At 46.6% G+C, this 25,659-nt stretch overlaps 1 protein-coding gene across 1 annotated transcript in view; it reads right to left on the bottom strand.

Moving 5' to 3' along the window:
- The window catches only part of MYO10 (myosin X), a 368,617-nt gene that overhangs the window by 10,499 nt on the left and 332,459 nt on the right, over positions 1-25,659 (bottom strand). Inside the window, exons 34-38 of the mRNA XM_006135809.4 lie at positions 22,489-22,612; positions 18,679-18,976; positions 12,746-12,953; positions 12,348-12,484; positions 11,202-11,322 (exon numbers count right to left, since the gene is read on the bottom strand). Coding sequence (XP_006135871.2) covers positions 11,202-11,322; positions 12,348-12,484; positions 12,746-12,953; positions 18,679-18,976; positions 22,489-22,612 — 888 coding nt within the window. The remainder of the gene's footprint in view (positions 1-11,201; positions 11,323-12,347; positions 12,485-12,745; positions 12,954-18,678; positions 18,977-22,488; positions 22,613-25,659) is intronic.

Genomic DNA, 25,659 nt, shown 5'->3' with positions numbered 1-25,659 from the left:
TTATTATTCCCCTTTATTCGGCACCGGTGAGGCCACATCTGGAGCACTGCATTCAGTTCTGGGCTGCCCACTACAGAAAGGATGTGGATGCATTGGAAAGGTCCTATGGAGGGTAACCAAAATGATTAGGGAGCTGGAGCACATGACTTATAAGGAGAGGCTGAGGGATTTGGGCTTATTTAGTCTGCAGAAGAGAAGAGTGAGGGGGGATTTGATAGCAGCCTTCAACTTCCTGAAGGGAGGTTCCAAAGAGGATGGAGAGAAGCTGTTCTCAGTAGTGACAGATGGCAGAAAAAGGAGCAATGGTCTCAAGTTACAGTGGGGAAGGTCTAGGTTGGATATTAGGAAGAGGGTGGTGAAGGTACTGGAATGGATTACCTAGGGAGGTGGGGGAAACTCCATCCCTACAGGTTTTATGTCCTGGCTTGACAGAGCCCTGACTAGGATGATTTAGTTAAGGCTGGTCCTACTTTGGGCAGGGGGCTGGACTCGATGACCTCCTGAGGTCTTTTCCAGCCCTAGGATTCTATTAAATTAGTTTGGGCTACAGAGCTGGTTGAGAAATGTACATCAATTGGTTTAATAGAATTTGTTTGACAAAACAAATATTGTGAAAAGTGTCGGTTTTTTGGGGAGTATTTTGACCACAAAAATAATCAGAAATTTTCAGTTTGGAAATGCAGCTTTGGTGCTTTATGGGAATTATAGTTCAGGTCCCATTTCTCCTCTGTGTGTTGAGCTCCCCACTATATTTTCCATGAGGCGCTGCAGTAGTGCATCAGAAAGAGAGCTCATGGTAGATTATGGGAGATGTAGTCCAGCCCATAAAGGAGAATGAAGGCAAGAGGAAGCCAAACTACAACTCACTGTCACTATGGTGACATTTCTGAATTTAAAATTTTCAGCCAAAAGTTTACATTTTTTTCTACTGAAAAGTCAATTTTTTATTACAATTAATTTTTTAGTCAAAATTTTCTATGGTGGGGGGAAAAAACGAAATTATTTTCTAACTAGGGGTACAAGGAGAAAAGAGGGGAAGGAAAGAGATGGATGATTGCATTGATGTGTGCGCATTTGTATGTGTGCCTGCATGTGCAGTAGGGTTAAGTTGTGAAAGAGTACCTTCATGTTCAAGAAGCTGAAGGGCTAAAACCTTTAAATATTCAAAAAGTTCAGAGCTTTAGAGATACAAAAATTCAAGTTGGAGAGACTTATTTTTAATTGATAAAATGATACCAGTTACTCGGTAGCAAACACATTAGCAGATTTTTTTTTTAAGTAGCAGCATAGCTGATACCATATCACAATGACATCCTTAAGATATATTCATGAAACTCATTTTAGTCATTGAAAGGTCTTGCTTCCAACTATGGCAATATACAGAGTACTTGAGTGACCATGGTGTGCTAATAATTGCCATAAGATAGTGAAGAGGTAGATTCTCTGAAAAAACTGCTTTCCTTTAACTGCACTCATTTGAATTACAAACTCTCCCAGCACCTGTCTGCAGTTCAGTTCAGTACTACAATGTGATGTTTCAGACAACAGCACTTCAGTGCTCTACAGCTCTGCTAAGTTATATTGTCTATAGAATTTTCTTAACAGTTCTGTTTAAGTTTCATATAAACTTGGGTTGGCTGTTTAATGACTGATTAATAAAAATCTCTCTAGACTGGAAGGAGTTTGGAGTACTGCTGTGGTAGCCTTTTTAGCCTGTGTGCACAGTGTGAATGAACAAGGAATAGTAATTAAGGAGTGTGTCAATGAGCTCTGAAGGGAGCTCCCGGATAGACCAGAAGGACTGCCTCTGTAAAGCATTAAGTTGACTGAGCTACTGTACACAGTACGAGGTCAACAGAAGAAACAAAAGGTTAAACACTCTGAAAGTTTGGGGGTCATTATAAAAAGTGGTCATTAGAGAAGGCTAGGGCTTTCTGTGCTTCTTCACACTGTGGCACAAAATGAAACAACAGCTAAAATCTTCTGCAAAAGACAAGTACCTGTTCCATAACTGGTGTTCTTCAAGATTTGCTGCTCATATCCATTCCACAATAAGTGTGCATGCTCCCCATGTGCACTGGTGCTGGAAGTTTTGTCTCCTGGCAGTACCCACAGGGGAACACCTCTAGTGACCCCTGGATTGCTGTCTCCATGCTATAAATATATGTAGCAATGCATGCTCCTCCCACCCTCAGTTCCTTCTTGATAGAGACTATCAGTGGGGAAGGAGGGCAGGATGTGGAATGCACATGAGCAAAACATCACAAAGAATACCGGTTACCAAACAGGTAACTGTCTTTTCTTCTTGGAGTGCTTGCTCATGTCCATTGCACAACAAGAGACTACCAACAGTATCCACACAGAGATGGGTAGTAATCATGAATAAGAAGGATGCAAGACTACTCAGACAGCATCATCCCTGGTCTGGAAGACACAGGTATAGTGTGCAGTGAAGGTGTGCACGGACAACATAATAATCTCCTGACATATGCCTGTACAGGTAATGCCCACAAAGAAGCCTGTATCCTAGTCAAGTAAGCCTGCACAATCAGCAGTGCCAGTCGGATAGTATATGCACAAGGCAGGTCACATACTCCAAAAGTGACTAAATCTAAAGGAGTGCATCCCATACTGGGACACCCTTTGGAGCCAAAGACCCGCTGGTACCATCCACTCCAGTGCCACAACTTGCTCCTTTGAGTCTGGTTCTGGTGGGCTCCCTTGCCAGGGAAAACCATATAGGGGATGTGGACATACCATCTGTCATGCTCATGAGGGATGGGTAGCAACCTGGGGATCAAGGGGTTAACTGTACCTAGCCAGGTAGCAGTCAGCCAATAGAAATGCTGATAGGGATTTCAAACTGAGACAAAGGAATTTTTCCCCCTCCTTTGTCTCTCGGCCAGTTTGTACTCTAGATACTGAGGGAGGGAGTCAGCATGTCTCTCTCTCTCCAAGAAAAGACTCTTCACCAGCTGTAAGTAGGGTAAAGTTTAAATAAATCTGTTAGGTTTTATTGTTTTATGGTTTGGGACTGGATCTGATGTCTGTGCATTTAGAAATGGGGCTTCCTCTCTTTTGTAACTAAATTTTGGCCCATGGGAGTCCCCCTGAGTATATTAATTGGTGACTTTTTCCATCTAGTCATTACGCTTGCAACAGGAGTATTATTTTGATATTAAAAGTTATTTCTTTTTTATTAACCTGCTATTGGTTCAGTTCTGTGTCCTGGAAAATCTGTCTATGGGATCTGCATGCCTCTGACTAGGGGATAGCAGCCACAGACTGAAGTTTGTATTTTTACTTTTCTTTTTCAAGCTCTTTGGGGAAGAGAGCTTGGGGTGCCGTGGGGTTGGTTTCAAGTGTCCACCCGTTTGTGAGTTCAAAAGCATTTGATGGTGGCAGCGGATTTTTTTTATTGCCAAAATGTTGGTTTTTAGGATTTTGGGGGCAAGATTCATACAAAAGCCTGGAGAGATAAGTTCTTACGACCCAAATTACCATGACAGATGGGTAGATACAGTGCAACTGGGGTTTTCCAATTTTCCTCTAACCTCTCCTTCACACCCTCCTTCCCTGTCCTTCCTCAGGGACCTCTCTAGAGCAACTCCTTTTTCAGGAGGTACAGTTGCTCCTTCAGCTGGAAGCAGCGGCCCGCACTGAGGAGCCCGAAGGGGGACAGGAAGAGGCGGGGTCCTCCGCCGCGATGCCCGGCTGGGGGGAGCCGGCACGCGGCAGACGCCGGCTGCAGAGACTCCCTCCGCAGCTGCAAAGCCGAGCCGCGGCCAGCCCGTCAGGCGGCGCATGTCTGCCGAGGGCGGGGCAGGGTGCGGCGGGAGCATGTCACCTCCGGCAGGCCATTCAAAAAGGGTCCGCCAGCAAGGAAGGGGGAGACAGTCGTGGAGGCCGGCTCCCGAAGAGCGGGGGGCTCGGGAGGAGGCAGTGCCACCTCCAGGAAGCCCGGAGCCCCCAACGGGGACTCCTGGAGCCGGGAGTTCGAAGATACCCGCAGCCGCGGGCTGCCGCCAGACCTGGACCCTATGACGGAGAACGGACTCCTCCCACACCGAGCGGCCGAACCGGTAGGCCACGGGGACCCCACGGGCAGGGCAACAGGGTTCGTAGGGGGGAGGAAGCAGCCCGGGGCAGGGCCCTTTTGGCGCCCGTGTGTGGGTGTGTTTCGGGAAGGCATCCCATGTCCACCGCACAGGGAGCAAGCGGACCCCTGTGTTTAGGGCCCCAGGCTGGGACCCGGTGGAGAGGGTGGGCCTGGGTCCCCCTCCTCCCTCCCTGCCATCGTCAGGGGTGAAAGTTGCTCCAACGCCGGCGAGGGAGAACCTCCAACGGAGACCGTGGGGAGAAGCCCCGCAGAAGGGGACAGGTGACCCCTGGGTTCGCAGATCCTCCGGACTCGGCCGAGCGGGGTGATCACGCCCAAAGATGCCAATACCGACTAAACTCCGGGACCAACAGACCGAGGGCCGTCGACGGTGTTCGCTGAACCCCCCTCCCGGGCGGGAGGGGGTGATCGCACCCCCGAGGCGGTCACAGTGGGCTTGTGGTGCCCATGCTCCCACAATATTTGGAGCTGGAGCGGGTCCCGCCCCCCCCCCGCCCGCATCCTCCCACCCCGGCCCCAGAGCGTCTCTCCCCCATCCCCGGACCCGTCCCTGCCGTGCGCAACCTTCCCTGAGCTCCCCCTCACTGGCTGCTGCTGCCCTGCGCCACAGGCTCAAACCAGTGGGTGGAGAGACGCCCGGACATGACAGAACGTCACAGCCCGGGATTTTAAACTTGCTGGGCGCTGTGTTGCACCGCATGGCTGAGTTGCGGGTTCGAAGTCCGGAGACAGAGCACAGACTCTGGCCCCACAAAGTGGAAGGCAGAAGGTACGGGAGTGGGAGGGAGAAGGGCAGGAGGAAGGGAAGGGGCTTGTGCAGACGGAAAGGGGAAGGGCTGGGAGAGGAAGGTGCTTGTGTAGAGGCGGAGGGGAAGGCACCAAAGGGACAGGGGTGGAGGAGAGACAAATAGCAGGGGGCCAAGCGCAGACAATGAGGAAAAGGGCAGGAGGGGAGGTGTCAGTGGGAGGGGGGACAGGGTGATGCTGGGAGGGGAGAGGGTAAGGGCATTGGGGGCTAGAGGGGTGAGGGGAGGTGCTGGGAGAAGGCTTGAAAGAAGGGGTGGGCATGAAGAAGGCTGGGATGGAGCAAGTCATGTGAGAGGGCACAGGGGCATGAGGGGAATGGGGGCAGAGGGTGGTGAGGGGTGGGCATCAGGGAAAAATGGAGCAAAGAGGGCAGGGGAAGTGAGGGAAGGGGGAGGCACCAGGAGGGTGCAGGGGTAAGAGAAGGTGCAGGTGTCCGGGGATTCTGGGCAGACACCTGCCCAGTGGAGGGACCACCTTCAGAGGAGAGACGCAGGGCAGGTTTGTAGAGGGAGGTGTTAGAAGAGGGGATGAGGAGGGGTAGCTCACATGATCAGAGTGGGGCTACTGGAGAAGTGGGCACAGGGAGGAGAGAAGGGCTGGTGGAGGGGGGCAGATTGCAGGAGGTCTGAGGACAGTGAGAAGAGCAGGAGTCAGGACAGCAGAGGAGGGTGAGGAGTCAGGGGGCAGCAGAGGGAAAAGGTAGAGGTTTACAAATATTTATTAATAACTTGGGTGGCACATCCAAACAATCCACATGAACTCAATACTGGTGCACAACACAAACTTCATTTTGCTCATGTGAGGAAACTCTTAGGCTATGTCTACACTGGTTGTTTCTTGTGCAAGAACACATCCACTCTTCCATGTGTGAGCTGTGCTTTGCACAAGAGCATCTATGGCAGTGTGGACACTCTTGCCCAAGAAAGTGCCGATGGCCATTTTAGCCATAGGGCTTTCTTGCTCAAGAAATTCATGTTGCCTGTCTACACTGGCCTCTTGAGCAAGAAGTTGCTCAAAAGGGCTTATTCCTGAGTGGGAGCATCGTAGTTCTTGTGGAAGAAGCCCTGATTTCATACATGAGAACGTTAGTGTACTTGCGCAAGAACACACGGCCAGTGTAGACAGGCAGCAAATTTTTGCGCAAGAGCGGCCGCTTTGGCGCAAGATCGTGCCAGTGTAGACACAGCCAAGGGGAGGGAGGAAGGCAGGGGCAGGGAATCAGCACTGGCTCAGCATGTCTACATGGTTTGGGGGAAGGTGCAGAGAAATTGAGCTCAGCTGGGTTGCAGAGTGGGGAGGTCTGGGGGGATGGGCTGTGGGGTGGGGTGTGTGTGTGGAGCTCAGAGCTCGGTTTGACTGCAGGCGGAGGGAGGTGCCGGGAACCGGGGCTAGACTCAAGGGGAGGGAGGGACAGGGAATCGGCTCTTGGCTCAGCAGTTTTGTGGGGCTTGGAGGAGGTGCAGGGGAACTGGGCTCAGCTGTGCTGTGGGGGAGGCATGCAGGGAACCAGTGCAGGGCTCAGCTGGGCTGAGGTGGATCGGGGAGGGCATACGGAACAGACGGGCAGCTCAGCTGGGCTGTGAGGGGCTGCAGGGAATTGGTGCTGCACTCCCTTGGATTGTGAGGGATGGTTTTGGGGGAAGTGCAGGGAACCAGCAGGGGTGGGCAGCTTAGTTCGGTTGCAGGGGATAGAGGTGCAAAGAAGCCTAGTGGGGAAGAAGTGGGGGGACCAGGAGCCCTGAAATGACCTCCCCTGGTCCAAAAATTCCTCATCTGGGACCAGTCAGGTCTAGAGGGTGCCAGATGAGGGAGGTCCAACTCCTACCCAAGTCCCCTCCTCGCACCCTCCCTCGTAGCCAGACACCCTACATCCAGCCTGCTTCTGCACCCTACCCAGACCTTGTCCCCTTCCGCCCCCCAGCTCCCTCCCAGATCCTGCACCCCATCCCCATCCCCATCCCGCTCCTTGGCAGCCCTGCCATCCACTCTAGCACCTCCCTGGCCTCAGCACCTTGCCTCACACCCCAGGACTCAGCACCACCCTGGCCCCAGCACCCTGCCATCCACGCTAGCACCCAGCAGCACCCTGTTCCTTGTCCCAGCACCCTGCCAGTCACCATAGTGCCCAGCAGGACCATGTCCCTGACCCCAGCACCCTGCCACCTGCCTGTCCCAGCACCTTGCCCCAGCACCCTGCCACCTGAGCCAGCATCCTTCCACCCAGCAGCACCCTCTCCCCAGCCCCAGCACCCACTAGCACTCTGTCCCCTACCCCCACCAGCACATTTGGGACCACATTAGTGAGGCTTGGGGGGTTTTGGAGGAGCTTTTTTGTTTTTTTGCATCTCACTTGTGTGGTCCCAACTGACTTTTCTGTGGGTCAGTGACCTTTGACTCAAAACAGGTTCCTCACCCCTCTCATATATAAAGACAATGCTAAAACCTTTTGAGTTTGACATAATATTTTATTTAAAAATGAAGCCAGGCCAACAAGCCCCCAATTGGGACCAAACCCCCATTTCACTGCAGCATCATAACACTCCTGCACCATCTGAGCCTATCATACACTGGAACCCCCTGTCCTGAGCCTCTTATATCCCCACACTCCTGCATCCCCACATCCTCAGTCTTCTGCCACAATGTTCCTCCACCATCCACACACCACAAATCTGTGTCCTGAGCCCATCATACTCACAGCCTCCTTGCCCTGAGTCCCTCACATATCCAGTCCAAACTCCTGCATCCTCAAATCCACAAGCCCTGGCTTGCTCAGTACCCCAAACTTCCACTTGAACCCAACACTCGCCAGCTTAGAGCCCCCTCCCTGAGTCAACAGCCCCTTCTCCTGCATCCAAATTCCCTCCTAGAGCTTGTACTTCTCACCCCTTCCCACACCCAAATCCCTCATTCCCACCCCACACCTCACTCTCACTGGGTTGAGACAGGTATAAGGGCTGGGTATAGCAAGTGATGGAGAGGAGGGGAACAGAGCGGATGAGGCCTCACAGAAGGGAGATGGGGGGGGGGGGGCTCTTGGGGAAGGAATGTGAATTTCATGAACTGGTGGGTCCCTTTCTCCTCCCCCCCCCCCCTTTTTTTTTGCTCAACAAACCTAGGGGTTCCTTGAAATTTTGAAAAGCTGAAAAGGGTTCCTCAGCCAAATAAAGTTGGGAAACACTGGTGTAGTGGGTGGGAGTGGCTGCCCACTGACTCCAAGGGGGAGGCACCCTCCCTGAACCCTGCAGTAAGAGATTTTTGCATCTGGTCCCTACAAAAGATCATTCAGCCCTTGCAGGCACTGATTCCCTTGATTTTGGGCTATTTCTTGTACGTGAAACAGCAGGGGCTAGTGATAGCATCCATGAGCATGCATCTGGCAGTAATCTCCATGTTCCATCTGGGGTTGAGAGGCTGATCAGTGTTCTACAATAAAACCTTTGTTATCCGGCACTCTGTTAACCAGAAAACTTTGTTAATCAGCATTGCCCCAGACAATACTGTGACATCTTCAGGCGCACAGGCCTGGCTTAACAATTTTTTATTTAAGAAGTATTAATAATCTTTAACTCAAATTAGAAATATGAGACCAGCTGCCTCACACTACAAAATTAACAATATTAAAGACTTGAGTTTTACTATTATTGTCCACTGGTTTTTTGTAGGTTGATGGGACCCTGATAACAGGAATTTTTAGATAACCGGAATGCCCTAATTCCCGAGCGTGCCAGATAACACAGATTTTACTGTACATCAGTTGGTGATCCATTTCCTCAAAGGACAGGACAGATTACACCCACCTATGAGAGACCCAGTGCCACAGTAGGACCTTAATCTAGTCCTAGTGCCTCCTCCTGTGCTGAAGGAGACTCTTCAATATAAGGCTCTGCACAGGGCTCAGGACCATATGCCTGTCCAAACCCCAGTTACTGACTGGGTCACCTGGGACAAGTCAGATTCAGGGAGGCCAGTTGTACCATGGTGGCAGCCATGGACCCTGGTGCCATTGCACCTGCTGCCATGCCATCGGAGCAGGAGGCCCCACTGGGAAGGGTTTGTCAGGCACCAGTAGGGAACTCTGGACTGAAGACTGGTTAGAGTCCAAGCACCCACAACCTGGTGATCGGGAAGTTGTCAAGGTGTACTGGGAGCAGTACTGGGCTCGAGACTGAGTCTAGTATCAAGAATCTGGGTTCCCGCCAAGCCCAACAGCTCACAGAGCAGCTGCGGTCAGTGGATCTGTGGCAGCCAGTGGCCTACTAACTATGCCTAGCACTTCTCTCTCAGTACTGCAACCTGGAACATAAAGCAGCTCTTATCAGTGATCTTGTTGACAACCCATGAGAAGGGGCGCCCTTGAAAGGGGCCACACAGTTGGCTCACACTGGCACCCTGATGGTGCCAAGGGCTTATGGATCCTCAGTTCAATGCATGAAGCACATGCATCCAAGGGTCCGTACTCTTGCATCAGTGAACCATGCCGTAAGTCTCTGTGTCTTGAACCAAGCCCAATAGTCAAAAGGGGAATAGCAGGGCTGACCTCTCCCGCGTTGACTCCAAGCCATCACAAGCTGGGGAATGGTGCCTAGACCCTTCCCTTCAGAGAGTTGGATGCTAACACAGAAGAGAGCCCACTGTGCCCCTAGAACAGAGTCACAGAGGCCTGGGATGTCAGTACCAGCAGAGACAGTATCTCCTGTGCAGCCTACAGGGCCTCTGGCATGGAGGGCACCTGAATGTGACTTAGTATTCTGCTCATGTCTGAGGAAGGAGAGAGAGAGTGGACCGGGGTGCTCTGCTCTGAGTCAGGTCCCATGAACTTCCGATTCAGGTCCCGTGAACTCAACCGAGAGTAGGAGCCACTCAACACAGGCCAGCGCTTGTCTGCCACCTTGTCCCCTTTGCTGCCCTCCCTGGTTTCTTCAACAGGGCTGGGGAGAGAGGACGGTGCCAACAGGCAGATCGTGCTGCCGGGGCACTACACACCAAGCCCTACAGTAGGGATTGAAGGACTAGTCGACTATCCAATTAGCAAATGCTTATCAGATAGTCAACATGCTAGTCGACTAGTTGCTTCCCCTGTTGCTGCTTCTATCAGAAAGAGGCAGCAAGGGCGGGGATGGGATATTTCAAAGCAGCAGTGTTGCTTGAAGCCTGGGACCAGCCCCCCGGGGTCCATGTGGTGCTGCCGCTTTGGAATGCAGCCTATGGCCACCTGGAGTGTCTCCAGGATGCACGCAGCGTTTCAAAGCGGCAGTGCTGCGTGGAGCCCGGGATCAGCGTAGGTGTCCCCAACTGATCCTGGATTCCATGCAGTGCTGCCACTTTGAAATGCCACGGGGAGCCCGGTGTCAGGCTCCTCGTGGTGTTTTAAAGTGGCAGTGCCACATGGAGCCCAGGACTAGGGCTGTTGCTACACTTCAAAGGCAGAATCGCCCCATTGACTAATCGAATATATGATGCAAAATGCATTGACTGTTTGATTAGTCAGTCAATATTTAGCTTCCTTACCCTGCATATTAGGCACTGACTGCAGTTGGTGCACTGGTGATGGGATTAAGGCTGACTCCATCATGAAGGCACTAAGCCAGATTCTTTCTTAGTTCTAGGTTGGAAGGATTTGTAAATTTTGCACCTGACACTGATGTGTATTTTGCTATGACAAAGCAGGCAGCTTCTGTGCAGGTCGCTGACTGGTATGGACCATTTGCATGAGTCACAAGGCTTAAACCCTGAAGACCAGGGTATGCCCCCAAACCAGGTCAAAGTCCTGTCGGGGGACCAGCTTCTCTAATTAACTACTAGGGACAAAAATATCAGCGGGGAGAAGACAACAGCCGAGGATGGAGCAAAGCTGTTCCAATGCACCAGCACTTGTGACAAAATGGAACTGAGGATGTGGGGAGTATGCAGTACCCCTTATACCATGCCATGGAGGTACCACTCTAGGAGTCTCTAGAGGCATTCCCCTACAGGTACTGGTAGGGGAAAAATTTCCAGCAGTGGTGTACATGACTAGCATGCACACCTCTTATGGAATGGACATGATTAAGCACTCCAAGAAAAGAAGAAATCCCAACGGTGAGAATCTTTGCTGATTATAATAGAGGGCTTGTTATCAAGCAAAATTAAAACTTTCCTGTCACTATTTTAAGATCAATTTACACCCACAGATGCCTCCAGTTCTGTCCTCTGCAATAATGAAGTCAATTCTAGGACAAAATTACATATATAGTTGCAACCCAACTCCACACACTTCATTTCCCCCATTCTTTACCTGCTCAAACATAAATGCGAATTCCACACTGTCTTTTGGCACATTTTCTGTGTCCAGGAAGCAGTAAAGCTTGAAGTAGAACTTCCATAGCACGTCCCCAGCATCTGAAGTGGCAGCAAGCCTAGAAACAGAAGTTTGGAGCAGACAGCAGTGACCAGAACTATTTTCTAAATTGATAAGACATTGAGGATTCCACACAAGATAGCAACCACATTCTGCTCTATGTTATACCCAGTGTAAATCTGGAATAATTCTACTGACACTGGTAACATATAAAGAATTTGGCCTAGTATTTTTAATTTGCTTTAAAAAATTACTTTGCTCAGTCAGTCTACAAAGAGAGTCTAGTATTACAAATGTTAGTTGCCTCAAATCAGGATTGTTTCCACCACAAACTATTAATAATCCAAGGAACGAAATTGTGAACAATGTGTAATGAGAGAAAAACACCAATGATTTTAGAAAGTGTGACTGGCTAATAATACTGAAATGTAAGGAATCTCTGTAGGAGCTACTACAAATATTTTTACTATAAGTGTATTTACAAATAGTTGAACACCATGCACAGTAGCCATAGATGAGAGAAATATGGATTTAAAACTTGAATTACACTGTGGGATTTTTCCTAAAATCTCCCACCATTGCTATCAGTGGCAGTAGCGATAATTGAGAGCACTAGTATTTTAAGCATCATGCCATGTAGACCAGCTCTGAGCAAGCTTAAGTGACATAGTGACTGCCTTGAATCCTGCTTATATTGTTGCTTCTAGCACTGCTCCCATCCATGGAGCCACATCAGAACCAGTAATGTGGGAAACTTTAGCGAAGAAAAGGCTAGCATAGATGTGACTAGGGTTGGGGGTGGGAAGAGAATGGGAGTTGGGGAGACAGAAAAAGAAACAACAGAATGCAAAAACCACCATGATGGAAAATATGTATTTCATTGTCATGAGACTGAGGAAATCAAGCACTTAATTTATCATTCTAAAAAAGATGCTGTTGTTTCAGAAACAACAGTATGTGGAATGCAGTTGTATATGCTGTCTCACCACAAATGAATAAAGAAAGGGAGAATTTAGCATATTGCTGATGTTAGGAAATTTTCTTTTTTAATTGATGCTTATTAGCACAAAGAAGGACACTCACTTTTCAAACTTTGCCAAAATATCGGCCACAATGGTCCTGCTTTCAATTGCTTTGTCAGTAGTTCCATTATACTCAAACAAGGCAAACATATTTCTGCTATCCTCCATGGCTAAGCCTCGGATTAACTTTTCAACAACCTAATGAAAAAAGCACACCAACAAAATCATAAAATAATGTTAGTATCTTAGAGGGTAATTAAGTTTAAGGAAAATTAAGATGAAGTCTCTGTAAGGCAAAAAAGCATGGCCATCACCTGGGTCAATAAAGTAGGCAGCCCTATAAACTCTGCAGCACCTCCAGAGTTTCTGAGAGAATTAATGGCTAAAATTGTAGAGCCCACAAGAAGACTTTAACACTTTATCTCTATGATACCCTGCTCTGTCACAACCTCTTCTCACCTCTCCAGCTGTGGTATGGGAGTTGATTGTGATTTTACAGGAACCACCACCATGGCAATAAACTGTAGATGTCATTTCCTGTCTTCTGATCAAGGCTTCTATTTCATCCCGCGATGGCACAAACTCTCTGCATTTAGTTTTTTTGAGAGATTCATAAGTGAAGAGGGCATACTTTTCCATTTCTGTTCCTGGAAACTGGTCACGAATCCTGTGTGACAAAACACTGAACTCAAATCACCTGATAATAAAATGGAAGATTTGCGGGGAGCCCAAGGGACTTAATGACATTGAGGAATTGATATACAAAGTTCTCTAGTGGTTACTGCAAATCAGTACAGTTGTGTACTGACACACAGAGGCTTGTCTTCATTGCTAGCCTCCCCCCTTTTCCCTGCATAACATCTAATACTTATTAGCTATCCTGTTGTAAAATCTCTAGTGGAGATGACACTGTAGCTTACATCATGAGAAAATGTAGTTGAGATGAACCATTGCAGGAGTAGAGGGCAAGGGAGGGCATTAATGTTGATCTTGCCCTGCTCCCTTATAAGAATGACAGGTGTCTTGTTTCCACTAGGATTGTACAGCAAGATAACAATTATATAAGATATCCCGCTGTAGAACCAAACCTTCCTGGCAGCAAAGAGATAGCCTTAATATGTTCTATTTTGATGACAGTGTTTCTCCTTCACCCCTCCCCCCCAAGAACCAATATTAAGAAAAAAAATCCAGCAAAATGTGTCTCAATTATTCAATACTGCAACAGTGGCACTAGAGAGGGTGTAGTTTACCAGCTAGAGCAGAGTGTCCAGACTTCTGATTTCTCCTTATGGCTGGGTTATATTGTATAACAGTTACTCATGATGGTGAGTACAGGCAGTCCCCGGGTTACGTACAAGATAGGGACTGTAGGTTTGTTCTTAAGTTGAATCTGTATGTAAGTCGGAACTGGCGTCCAGATTCAGACACTGCTGAAACTGACCGCCAGTTCTGACTTACATACAGAATCAGCTTAAGAACCCCAGGCGTCCCCAAGTCAGCTGCTGCTGAAACTGATCAGCAGCTGATTCCAGGAAGCCCGGGGCAGAGCAACTCTGCCTGGGGCTTCCTGTAGTCAGTGCTGGTCAGTTTCAGCAGAAGCTGACTTGGGGACGCCTGGGGCAGAGCAGCTGGGGTGCTGCTGGGTTGCTCCAGTAGCGCCGCTCCTGGGTGCTACTGGACCAACCTAGCAGCACCCCATCTGCTCTGCCCCAGGCGTCCTGATTCAGCCGCTGCTGAAACTGACCAGCAGCGGCTGAATCAGGACCTGGGGCAGAGCAGCTGGGGTGCTGCCGGGTTGGTCCAGTAGTGCCCAGAGCGGGCGCTGCAGGACCAATCGGCAGCGCCCCAGCTGCTCTGCCCCAGAGTCCAAAACAAAAGCCTGGTCTGCTGGGGGGGGGGGAGCACACTAGCTGCCTCCCCCCTCCCCAGCAGACCAGGGACATGGGGAGCAGAGCCTCTGAGGCTTTGCTCTGGCAAAGCCTCAGAGGCGAGGGACCCCGCTGCGGCTGCGGCTTCAGTCTGGGAGCCTGTGGTCTGCTGGGGACGGTCCCCAGCAGACCACAGGCACCCAGATTGAAGCGGCAGCAGCGGCGGTTCCCCGCGCCTCTGAGGCTTTGCTCTGGCAAAGCCTCAGAAGCGCGGGAACCCGCCCGGTGCCCTGGTCTGCTGGAGACGGTCTCCAGCAGACCAGGGGCACTGGAGCAGCTTACGAACGGGGCTTTCTCGCCCCGACTTCCAGGGCGAGAAAGCCCCGTTCGTAAGTGCGGATCCGACATAAGTCGGATCCGCGTAAGTCGGGGACTGCCTGTATTCATTCACACAATATACTCCTTGCACAATCTGTCCCTCTGTAACCTTAGATAACTTGTAGCGCAGATTCCATGCTCTGCCCATGTGTAAAACAGAATACCACCTTTTTCACAGGAGCACTGTGAGGCTTAATTCATTAAAGAGTGAAAAGGGCTACAAGATCCCTGAATCAGAGGGTAAATCTACAGTGGAGGAACAAGTTCCTGCTTGAGCAGGTGTACATTTGGTAGATTTGATTTAGCTACTATGCTAAAAATAGCACTGGCTGCAAAAGTAGTGTGGGAGGCTAGTTGCTCAAGTACAGGCAGTCCCCGGGTTACGTACAAGATCGGGACTGTAGGTTTGTTCTTAAGTTGAATTTGTATGTAAGTCGGAACTGGTACATATTGTAGGGGAAACTCTAGCCAAACATTTCGCCAGAGCTCAGTTTTATTCTCCCACACCTCACTTCCCTCAGTCATTTATTCTCAAGCTGAGGTGTCTGCTGAGAAAAGCCACTCCGCGTCTCCCTGGTCTGCTTGGGGGGGCGCTAGCTTCGCATCTCCTTGGTCTGCTGGGGGGAAGCAGCTAGTGCGGGGTTGCCTCACCCCGTTTGTAAGTAGGGATCCGATGTAAGTCGGATCTATGTAACCCGGGGACTGCCTGTACAACACTCCCATCAGAGATCCTAGGTAACTTTTTACAGTGGTAAGCTTCGCCCAGGCCTACTCTGCTCTTTTTAGCATACTTGCTCAATCAAAGCTAATGTTTGTAAATCTACTTGAGCTGAAAATTACATTTCTAGACATACCCATGGGTACTATAGAAGTACTGTTTATAGTGAAATAAGAACAACCCAGGAAACTAAAGACCAGTCAGTTTGACTTCACCACCCTCCCAGTGAAAGTTTTTCCTAATATCCAACCTAGACCTCCCCCATTGTAACTTGAGACCATTGCTCCTTGTTCTCCCATCTGTCACTACTGACAACAGCCTCTGTCAATCCTCTTTGGATCCTCCCTTCAGGAAGTTGAACGCTGCTATCAAATCCCCCTCTTTACTCTTCTCTTCTGCAGACTAAATAAACCAAAATCCCTCAGCCTCTCCTCATATGTCATGTGCTCCAGCCCCCTAATCATTTTGGTTGCTCTCCGCTAGACCCTCTCCAATGAGTCCACATCCTTTCTATAGAGGGGGGCCCAGAACTGTATGCATTACTCCAGATGTGGCCTCACCAGAGCTGAATAAAGAAGAATAATCACTGTGTAGACCTGCTGGCAGTGCTCCTCCTAATGCAACCTAATATTCCATTCGCCTTCTTGGCCACAAGGGCACACTGTTGACTCATATTCAGCTTCTCATCCTTTTCTGCTGAACTGCTACTTAGCATTCGGTCCCCAGCCTGTAACAATGTTTGGGATTCTTCCATCCTAAGTCCAGGACTCTACATTTGTCCTTGTTGAACCTCATCCGATTTCTTTTGGCCCAATCCTCTAATCTGTCCAGATCACTCTGGACCCTATCCCTGCTATCCAGAGTATCTACCTCTCCCCCTAGCTTAGTGTCATCCACAAACTTGCTGAGGGTGCAATCCATCCCCTCATCCAGGTCATTAATAAATATGTTGAACAAAATTGTCCCTAGAACTGATCCTTGGAGCACTCCACCAGAAACCGACCACCAACCTGACATAGAACCATTAATCACTACCCGTTGGGGCCGACAGTCTGGCCAGGTTTCTATCCATCTTACAGTCCATTTATCCAAATCGTGTCAAACCAATCTGATAGCTTTCTTTGATAGGATAATAAGTCTTGTGGATAAGGCAGAAGCGGTGGATGTAATATACCTAGACTTTACTAAAGCATTTGATACAGTCTCGCATGATCTTCTTATCAATAAAGTAGATACAACTTAGATGGGTGCATAACTGGCTGGATAACCATTCTCAGAGAGTAGTTATTAACAGTTCACACTCATGCTAGAAGGGCATAACAGGTCGGGTTCCAGAAGGGTCTGTTTTGGGACCGGTTCTGTTCAATATCTTCATCAATGATTTAGATGATGGCATAGAGAGTACGATTATTAAATCTGCAGATGATACCAAGCTGGGAGGGGTTTCAAGTGCTTTGAAGGATAGGGACATAATTCAAAATGGTCTGGACAAACTGGAGAACTGGTCTGAGGTAAAAAGGATGAAGTGCAATAAGGACAAATGCAAAGTAGTCCACTTAGGAAGGAACAATCAGTTTCACACATACAGAATATGAAGTGACTGTGCAGGAAGGAGTACTGCAGAAAGAGATCTAGGGGTCATAGTGGACCGTAAGCTAAATTTAAATCAACAGTGTGACGCTGTTGCAAAAAAACCAAACATGATTCTGAGGTGCATTAGCAAGACATGAGAAGTCATTCTTCCACTCTACTTGGTGCTGATTAGGCCTCAATCGGAGTACCATGTCCAGTTCTGGGCACCACATTTCAAGAAAGATGTGGAAAATTGGAGAAGGTTCAGAGAAGAGCAACAAAAATGATTAAAAGCCTTGAAAACATGAGCTATGAGAGAAGACTGAACGAATAGGGCTTGTTTAGAAGAGAGAATATGGAGAGGGGACATGATAGCAGTTTTCAAGCATCTAAAAGGGTGTAACAAGAAGGAAAGAGAAAAATTGTTCTCCTTGCAGAAGCTAGTTCCCCCCAGCACCATCTCCACAGTTCCATCCATCCCCTTCGCTGCTACTGCCTCTAACAGAAGCGGGGGAGAGGAACAGGGGCTACTGCCTTGAAGCAGCTGATAAAAATTCTATCGACCACTCAATTAGTTAAATACTTGCATTTAAAAATTCCTGTGCTGAACCAGAGAATTTGCCAAACCACAGGAGGTCAATATTATAGCGAGTGGGTCTTTTTTTATTTGTATTTCACGGAGGTGAATAAAAATAACAATGCTTGCAATACTGCTTAATAACGTATCACTATACTGCTATGCCCTATTTAAGCCTATGCCTAGCCAAGGCTTATTAGCTGTCCCTATAACAAAGTGTTAGTGTTTTTACACCATTTTATTATATTGGCACAAGGAAATAAGTAGATTAAGCATAAAAACCATGCTAATGTTTAGTAGCATTACCAACACTTACACTGCTTGCTGGGCCCTTACAAGACATTTTGGGTAAGTTAGAGCAAAATAACAGCACAGAACCCTGAGAGCCAGGAGTGGTGGCTGTACAAAAACTTTATGGGACCATAGGAAACTTGGCCACACCCATGATAAGTGGACAGCTAACTAAAACCATGCTGTACCACAGATGTTGCCCAACTAGAGAGGTTCACCCTGTATTGTGAAAAATGCTTAAAAATAAACATCAATGTGTACTGTTTTAAAATAATAAATCTGCATTCATAAGTTTCAGCTAGTGATCGCTAAATGCTTCACAAACACTCAAGGAACAATTTCAGTTAAAAGGAAATCATGTAATTCAGATGCAAAACTTTGATTTTGTAAAATGTAAATTTGTACCAATACAAACATCAACAGGAATGTTGACATGATCTAAATTCCAACAGAAACAGTTTATTTTTAAAGGAATAACTTTTCCAATGAACCAGTCACTTTTTAACCTTTTACAATATTAGAATCAAAAGTGAACCTAATGATAGTACAATCCAGAGTGAAACTAACTATTCTATTTCATTGTCCAAATAGACAACAAAAATTGTGATGAAACGTAAATTTTAAAAACACTTCCCTTTCTAAGTAGCAAAGTTAGTAAATAGATCCTTTTTAAATAGTAAAGTTCTGACTTTAAACGTCAGAAAAGTAAATATTTTGAAAAAATATTTAACATAATATCTTCAGGCATGTCTACACTTGCCCCCTAGTTTGGACTAGGGAGGCAAATGAAGCATACCTAAATTGCTAATGAAGCGTGGGATTTAAATATCGTGTTCTTGATTAGCATATTCATGGCCGGTCGTCATTTTAAAATGCCAGTTGCCCGATTTAACTTGCCACGTGTAGAAGCGTTAGTCCAATCCAAAACCCTTCACTCGAATTAACTGTTACTCCTGTTATATCTTAAGCATGTGTTGTTGCCTCTTACCTTTTGAGGTGGAATTTCAGATACTTGAGGATACCACGACTGGGCAGGAATGTGCAACTCATGCAGGTGAGTATCTGCCAGCTGTACAGATTCCCCACACTTCCTGGGTTAGGTACTTTGTTAGTCTGTTTGATAAGTTGACAGTAGAGCTCATCTCGAAGGGGTCGTAAATCATGCCCTGTCTGAAGGATACCCTGGATTATAGGTATTGGATCAGACATGGATTCTAGCTGCTGCAGAGAATTAAATATCTTGATGGCTTCATCCTGAAGTGTTGTGTAGCCTTTGTCTTTCAGCACTACAAAAAGTAAGTAAGACATAGGAAGTTCTTACAAAACAGATGATGTAGCTCAACCAGAAACTATGAACTTGTAACAGGAATTACTTGGTGTGTTAATTAGGAGGCGAGACTGGATGATTACAGTGGTCCTTTCTCACTCTGAAGTCTATGAATCTATTAGACACGTGTTGAAATTAGGTTCTTAAGAAATGGTAATTCCATACTGAAGCTTGTTTTGTGAGAACAACAAAAATTTCCCATGAAAGAACATTTTCAAAAAAGCATTTCATGTCAATTGAAGCATTTTGTTTTGATTTTGACTTTTTAGTATTTTATAATATAAACAATGGAAATGAAAAGTGTTGAAGTGACCTTGTCAAAATGATTTCCTTTTTCCTCCAAATGAATAATCTTTTTTCAACATAAAAACATTGTTAGAAACATTCTGACCAGCTTTAGAATTTGTACTTTGAAATGTCTACTGCTTTTTCTACACAAGTAGAGATCACAAGTTTGTTAATGAATTCTTGCAATTTCCTCATTTTCTGTATACATGGAATTGTTTTTTTTTTTTTTTGTAAGTTTAGCATATCGATGAAACTCTATGGCTGTGTCTACATTGGCATGATTTTGCGCAAAAGCAATTGACGTTCTAATGTATTAAATCAGTGCAAAACACTGACGTTCTAATGTATTAAATCAGTGCTTCTTGCGCAAGAACTATGATGCTCCCGCTCAGGGATAAGCCCTCTTGCGCAATTGTTCTTGCGCAAGAGGCCAGTGTAGACAGGCAACGTTAATTTCTTGCACAAGAGAGCGTCTACACTGGCATGGATGCTCTTGCGCAAAAGCACATCTCTTGCGCAAAGGCACGTGCCAGTGTAGATGCTCTCTTGTGCAAATACTTTAACGCAAAAACTCTTGTGTTAAAAGTATTTGCGCAAAATCTTGCAAATGTAGACGTAGCCTAACAAATTAGCTTATTGCCTTGATTGCTGAAACTTGCTTTTGAATGCAAGAAAATTAATCACTCTTTGTATTACCTAATGTTTGCTAGTGCCTTGCTCAATAAAGCTAAAAGCATTGCATACAATTTAGGTTTGAGGAATGGAAAGGACTACACTGCACTGATGTGTAGTCCTTATGTTTGATTTATAGTTAGACTGAATCCCTCTGGAAAGATTGGGAGCTGTCTATTTTAATGAATGGTGAGTCACTGATACTTCTTTACTGTTTGTTATTATAGAAAATAACTTGGGGCTCAAATAAAAATTAAAAACTGCCCATGTGACATTATTGGATTTTTGATGTGGACATGCAGAACATTATTAAACCCTCTTATATTTTTGCCCCAAATTTTGTACACAGTGGGCCAAGTGAGATGTCTATTGAAAGCTTATGTTTGCTGATTTTCTTTGTACTATTCATAATGCATGTGTGATTTTTGTATTTAAAGTTATAAGTATTGGCTATGTATTGGCATTCCACCAAGTATTTGCTTCTGGGAGCTATCTTCAGGCTTCACACACCTATTGTGAAAGGGTGGAGAGTCAAGTGAATTGGAGTACTTGACTGACAATGGACCTTAATGCCAGTGGACATCTGAGGAACTGTGCTGTGAACCTACAGACCAGCATGTACACCATGGCTGCTTACCTAAAAAATGGACATGGACAGGTGACTTGCTCATGTGACAAATTCCAATTGCACACAAAGGCTACGTCCATACTGAAAAAATGAAGAATGGCTCTTGTGCAAGAGGGGTTTTTTGCACAAACAGGAGCCATCTACACAGCTCCTTTTTGCACAAAAGCCTCTTGCGCAAAAACGGCCCTTAATTAATTATGCAAATGAAGCATGGCGATATTCTGCTCCATATTTCATTTGCATAAGTTTTTGTAGAAGAAGGGTGCAGAATAGACGTAGCCATTGGGAACAACAGAATTACATCCATATGGACAGGGTCATAAAAAGGACCCTATGGCTTTCTCCAACTTTGTCTTCATTCCAGATCATTACCTCAGGAGCATCTTTGCTATGAACTGAGCCTGAAAAGACTGATGACTCAACTCATCAAAAATATATTCCAGAGTTTTTTAAGAGAGCACTTTATTCCATCTCTGCTATGGGCCTGTATCAGGAATTTTGTAATTGGTGTATGTAATATATTTCTTTTAACAATTTTACTCACAACCTTTTATTTCTTTTGTTAATAAATCTTTAGATTTTAGATTCTAAAGGACGGAAACAGTGTGATCTTTTGGGTAAGATCTGAGGTATACATTAATCTGGGAATGTGGCTGGTCCTCTGGGATCAGAAGAACCTGTTTGGATTTGCTGAGATTGGTTTTCATAATCTCTCATCTGTGTAAGGAGGGGTACTGGTTGTTGCACTGGAGAAGCTGGAGTGGATTGCTTGTGTGACTTCTTGCTGGCCAGTGCGGCAAACAGAAGTGCTCTTTTGTGACTGGTCTGGTGTGCCTTATAGTGGAAGACCCCCAATGTTGGGCTGTACATAGCCCTGTTTCTAAGCAATTTGCCCTGATGTGAATGCTCAGCAGTGCCCCAGAAACCTGTATTTTTAAATCTGTTTGCAATATTCATCTGTATTAACTGAGACTTTTCAAATTAAATATCCTCAAAAGTAATATATGTACATTGGATTCCATATTCTCCGTATACAAATGATGAAATATGAAAGTGTCTTAAACGGGAGGTTGTAGTGGTTTAAGGCAAATGCAATTCCCCATATACTCAAAAAGAGGGGGCCTGAATAGAGCCTCTAAAGTTCACAGTGATAAATCAAGGAAGATGTGTCCGGGGGCTAATGGAATTAAATAATTTAACTAATTCCTGCTGCAGACTTCACAAAGACAGGACTTCTACAGAGCCCCTCGTGGCAAATTAAATTTGTGCTCCCTAGAGCAGGGCTACTCAATTTTGGAAGCTCTGGGGGCCACAATGATGCTCACAGCACATGCCGAGTGCTGCAATTTAAGCGTGGTTGCATATACATGCACTGGGCTCAACAAACCGCTGTTTCTACTCGCTCATGGTGAGTAGATTTCAGCCAGTTGCTCCGTGCATCCCATTCACTGGCGCTGCGCGCACATGTGGGGCTGTCGAGTAGCTCTTGCCGCAGTTTGTCGAGCCCTGTACATGCAAATATAGATGCACACTGATGGGCTGAGTAAAAAGCACTTCCCACAATGCCCTGGTGCTCCCTGGCACCTCTTCCCTGGGGGCTAGAAATGCCATCACCCTGTACCTGTCTGTTCCAGCCAGTCCATCTACTTGCGTCTTTCAATGCTCACCCCGCCTGGCAGAACACCTCGCCATTTTCAAAGGACCCCACCTGCAGGCTGCATGTTGAGCCCCGCGTAAACCCAAACCACACCATGGGCCACAAACAAAAGGACCGCAGGCCGCATGTGACCTATGGGCCACATGTTGAGTAGCCCTGCCCTAGAGTACAGTACTGGGAGAAAGAGCTCAAGTTTACATATCTGGAAAAAACAACAACAACTTACAGTTTAGATTAATATCGCCATATGGCAATGGTAGTAATGGAGAGTGCAGTGGATGATGCGTGTAACGTAGAATAGGGTTTCTCTTATAAATCTGTTCGACAACATCTGAGTTCAGGCAGTTCTCCTGGTAGGTTAAAAAAAAGCATAATTCCTTGTTCAGTGTGATAATCCAGTAATGGCAAAACAATTATTCAATGCAGTATCATGTCAAAAAGGGTATGTCTACACTACCCCGCTAGTTCGAACTAGTGGGGTAATGTAGGCATACCACACTTGCAAATGAAGCCCGGGATTTGAATTTCCTGGGCTTCATTTGCATAAGCAGGGAGCCGCCATTTTTAAATCCCTGCTGGTTCGAACCCCGTGTAGCGCGGCTACACGGGGCTCGAACTAGGTAGTTCGGACTAGGTGTACCGGTAGTTCGGAATAGGAAGCCTAGTTCGAACTACCTAGTTTGAGCCCCGTGTAGCCGCGCTGCACGGGGTTCAAACCAGCGGGGTTTTAAAAATGGCGGCTCCCCGCTTATGCAAATGAAGCCCGGGAAATTCAAATCCCGGGCTTCATTTGCAAGTGCGGTATGCCTACATTACCCTCCTAGTTCGAACTAGCGGGGTAGTGTAGACATACCCAAAGTCTGTAAGTAAAACTACTTGTTGCTCATATTGAGTTGTTTAAGATACAGCAATAAAAACTGAAATGTAAAATTATTTCTTCAAGTGCTCAGTCATCATTTCAGAATGATAGAGAAGTGCCAGCCATTTTTCCCCACAGTGAAGATGTACGAAGTGGCATTCTCATCTTGTTTTGATGCCCAAAGAAGCATATGCTATTTGTGACTCTCCTAAATCCTATGCACTTCATAGTCCTGCCTATTTCCCTATTTAAATAATGCATGGCAAGATGTTTGCAGAGAGTGATAGACAAGATCAAGCAGCTATTCTCAAAAACACACCACTTTAAGTTAGAGATATGAATGTGTAACCGTGCACATGGTTAACTGCTGAGCCTGGGCTTATCGGTTAACATTCATGGTTACACGCAGACTCTTGGTATGTGCAGTGCGCATTGGATCCCAGGAAGCCACCTGCTGTCCCACACATAACCGCTGAAATTTTCAGCAGTTACAAGGTTACTTAAGTACATACATTTTAATATCTCTACTATAAGTAATGATCGTGAGAAGTGCTTGGTATTCCCAATTCCTATTGATATTGAAGGGAATTATAGGTGCTCAGCAATTTCTAAGATGAGGCCCAGAATGAACCATACTTTAATGTCCGTGTTACACAAAGAACTGTGCAGAAGATGGAAAATCCATTTTGAGAAGAATTTTAAGGTTTCAAAATTTATTTTCATTTCCCATTGATATGAAAACAAATTTTAAATTTTTTTTTTCAAAATGGAATTATGTTTAAAACGTGTTTTCTAATAAAAAAGATCAGATTTTCAGGTTTTCTCTTTCTTTGGTCAAGAGTAGTCGGACAGCCCTAGACTTTAAAAACCTGCAAAATCCTGCAGTTTTTAGCTTTTCTGAAGATCCCCCACTTCATCCCCTTTAATGAGACCAACAGAGATCCGCAGGGAGAGATGGTGAGAGCCCATGCATGTACCCCTCTAATGGGATCAAAAAGTGCATAATACTGCCTAAAGCTACATTAAGCAGTGCGGGGCTTGTTACAGTCTGGCACTCATGATCAAATGGAGGAGCTCTTGGTTCCCCACTGTGATCTGTTCCTGAAGTACTTTTCAGATAAGATCGCTCGCATTCTGTCTGATTTGGACTCTGGCTGCTATGTAAGTGGGGCACAAAATGTGTTGAGCGCAACACCCAGTCGCTTTTCTTTGGAACAGTTTCAGCTACTGCAGACTGAGGATGTGGACAAGGTGCTTAGAGGAGTGTGACCGACCACATGCTTGCTCAACCCCTGCCCTTCATGTCTTATTAAATCTAGCCGGGAAGGGATGACTGACAATGTCCACGGGATTATTAATGCGTCTTTTAGATCTGGTATGGTTCCTACCACCTTGAAAGAGGCAGTGATAAAACAGTTACTCAAGAAGCCTTCCCTGGACCCACATGATTTAAATAACTATCACCCAGTTGCTAATATTCCCTTCTTGGGCAAGGTACTCAAGTGAGCAGTGGCATTGCAACTCCAAGCTTTCTTGGAAGAAACAGATTATTTAGATCCATTTCAGTCTGGTTTTAGGCTGGGTTTTGGAATTGAAACCACCTTGGTCACCCTGGTAGATGACCTACGCTGGGAGATAGATGGGGGAGTGCATCCCTGTTGATTCTCTTGGACCTCTCAGCAGCTTTTGATACCCTGCAACCATGGTATCCTTCTGGAACGCAAGGGGGCTGCTATTTGACCCCATGGCAATATGGAGTCCTGCAAGGTTCCAGCTTGTCCCCTATGCTGTTTAACATCTACATGAAGCCACTGGGAGAAGTCATAAGGAGTTCTGGAGGACAGTGTCATCAATATGCAAATAACACGCAACTCTATTTCTCTGAGACATCAAAACCAGGTGTGGTGGTGACTGATCTAAATCGGTGTCTGGAGGCGGTGATGGTTTAGATGAAGTCAAACAAATTGAAGTTGAACCCAGATAAGACTGAGGTTCTGTGCATCAGGAGGCCATCTGTTCGGGAATGTGGCGTGGTACCTGTTCTAGACGGGGTTACTCTCCCCCTGAAAGAACAGGTACGCAGCTTGAGAGTCCTCCTTGACCCGTTTTTAACAGTTAAGAAACAGATTTCTTCGGTGGCCAGGAGTGCTTTTGAGCAACTTTGTCTGATCTGCCAGCTGCGATCCTTCCTGAACAAGCATGACTTGGCCACAGTGATGCTCTTGTTACATCCAGACTGGATTACTGTAATGCGCTTTATGTGGGGCTGCCTCTAAAAAGCCTTCGGAAACTTCAACTGGTCCAGAATGCGGAGGCTCGAGTTTTGACTAATACCCGTTATATGGGACACCTTATTGCCAGTGCTCTGGCAGCTGCACTGGCTTCCGGTGTGTTTCCGGGCACAATTTAAAGTTTTGGTTATGACATATAAAGCCCTAAACGGGTTGGGTATCTGAAGGACCATCTTCTCCCATGTGAACCTGCCCGGGGATTGAGGTCAGCTGGGGAGGCTCTGCTCAGTGTTCCCCCACTTGTGGA

This window comes from Pelodiscus sinensis, chromosome 2, assembly GCF_049634645.1.
Source record: "Pelodiscus sinensis isolate JC-2024 chromosome 2, ASM4963464v1, whole genome shotgun sequence".
Lineage (NCBI taxonomy): Eukaryota > Metazoa > Chordata > Testudines > Trionychidae > Pelodiscus > Pelodiscus sinensis.
This window is presented reverse-complemented; position numbering and strand designations above follow the sequence as displayed.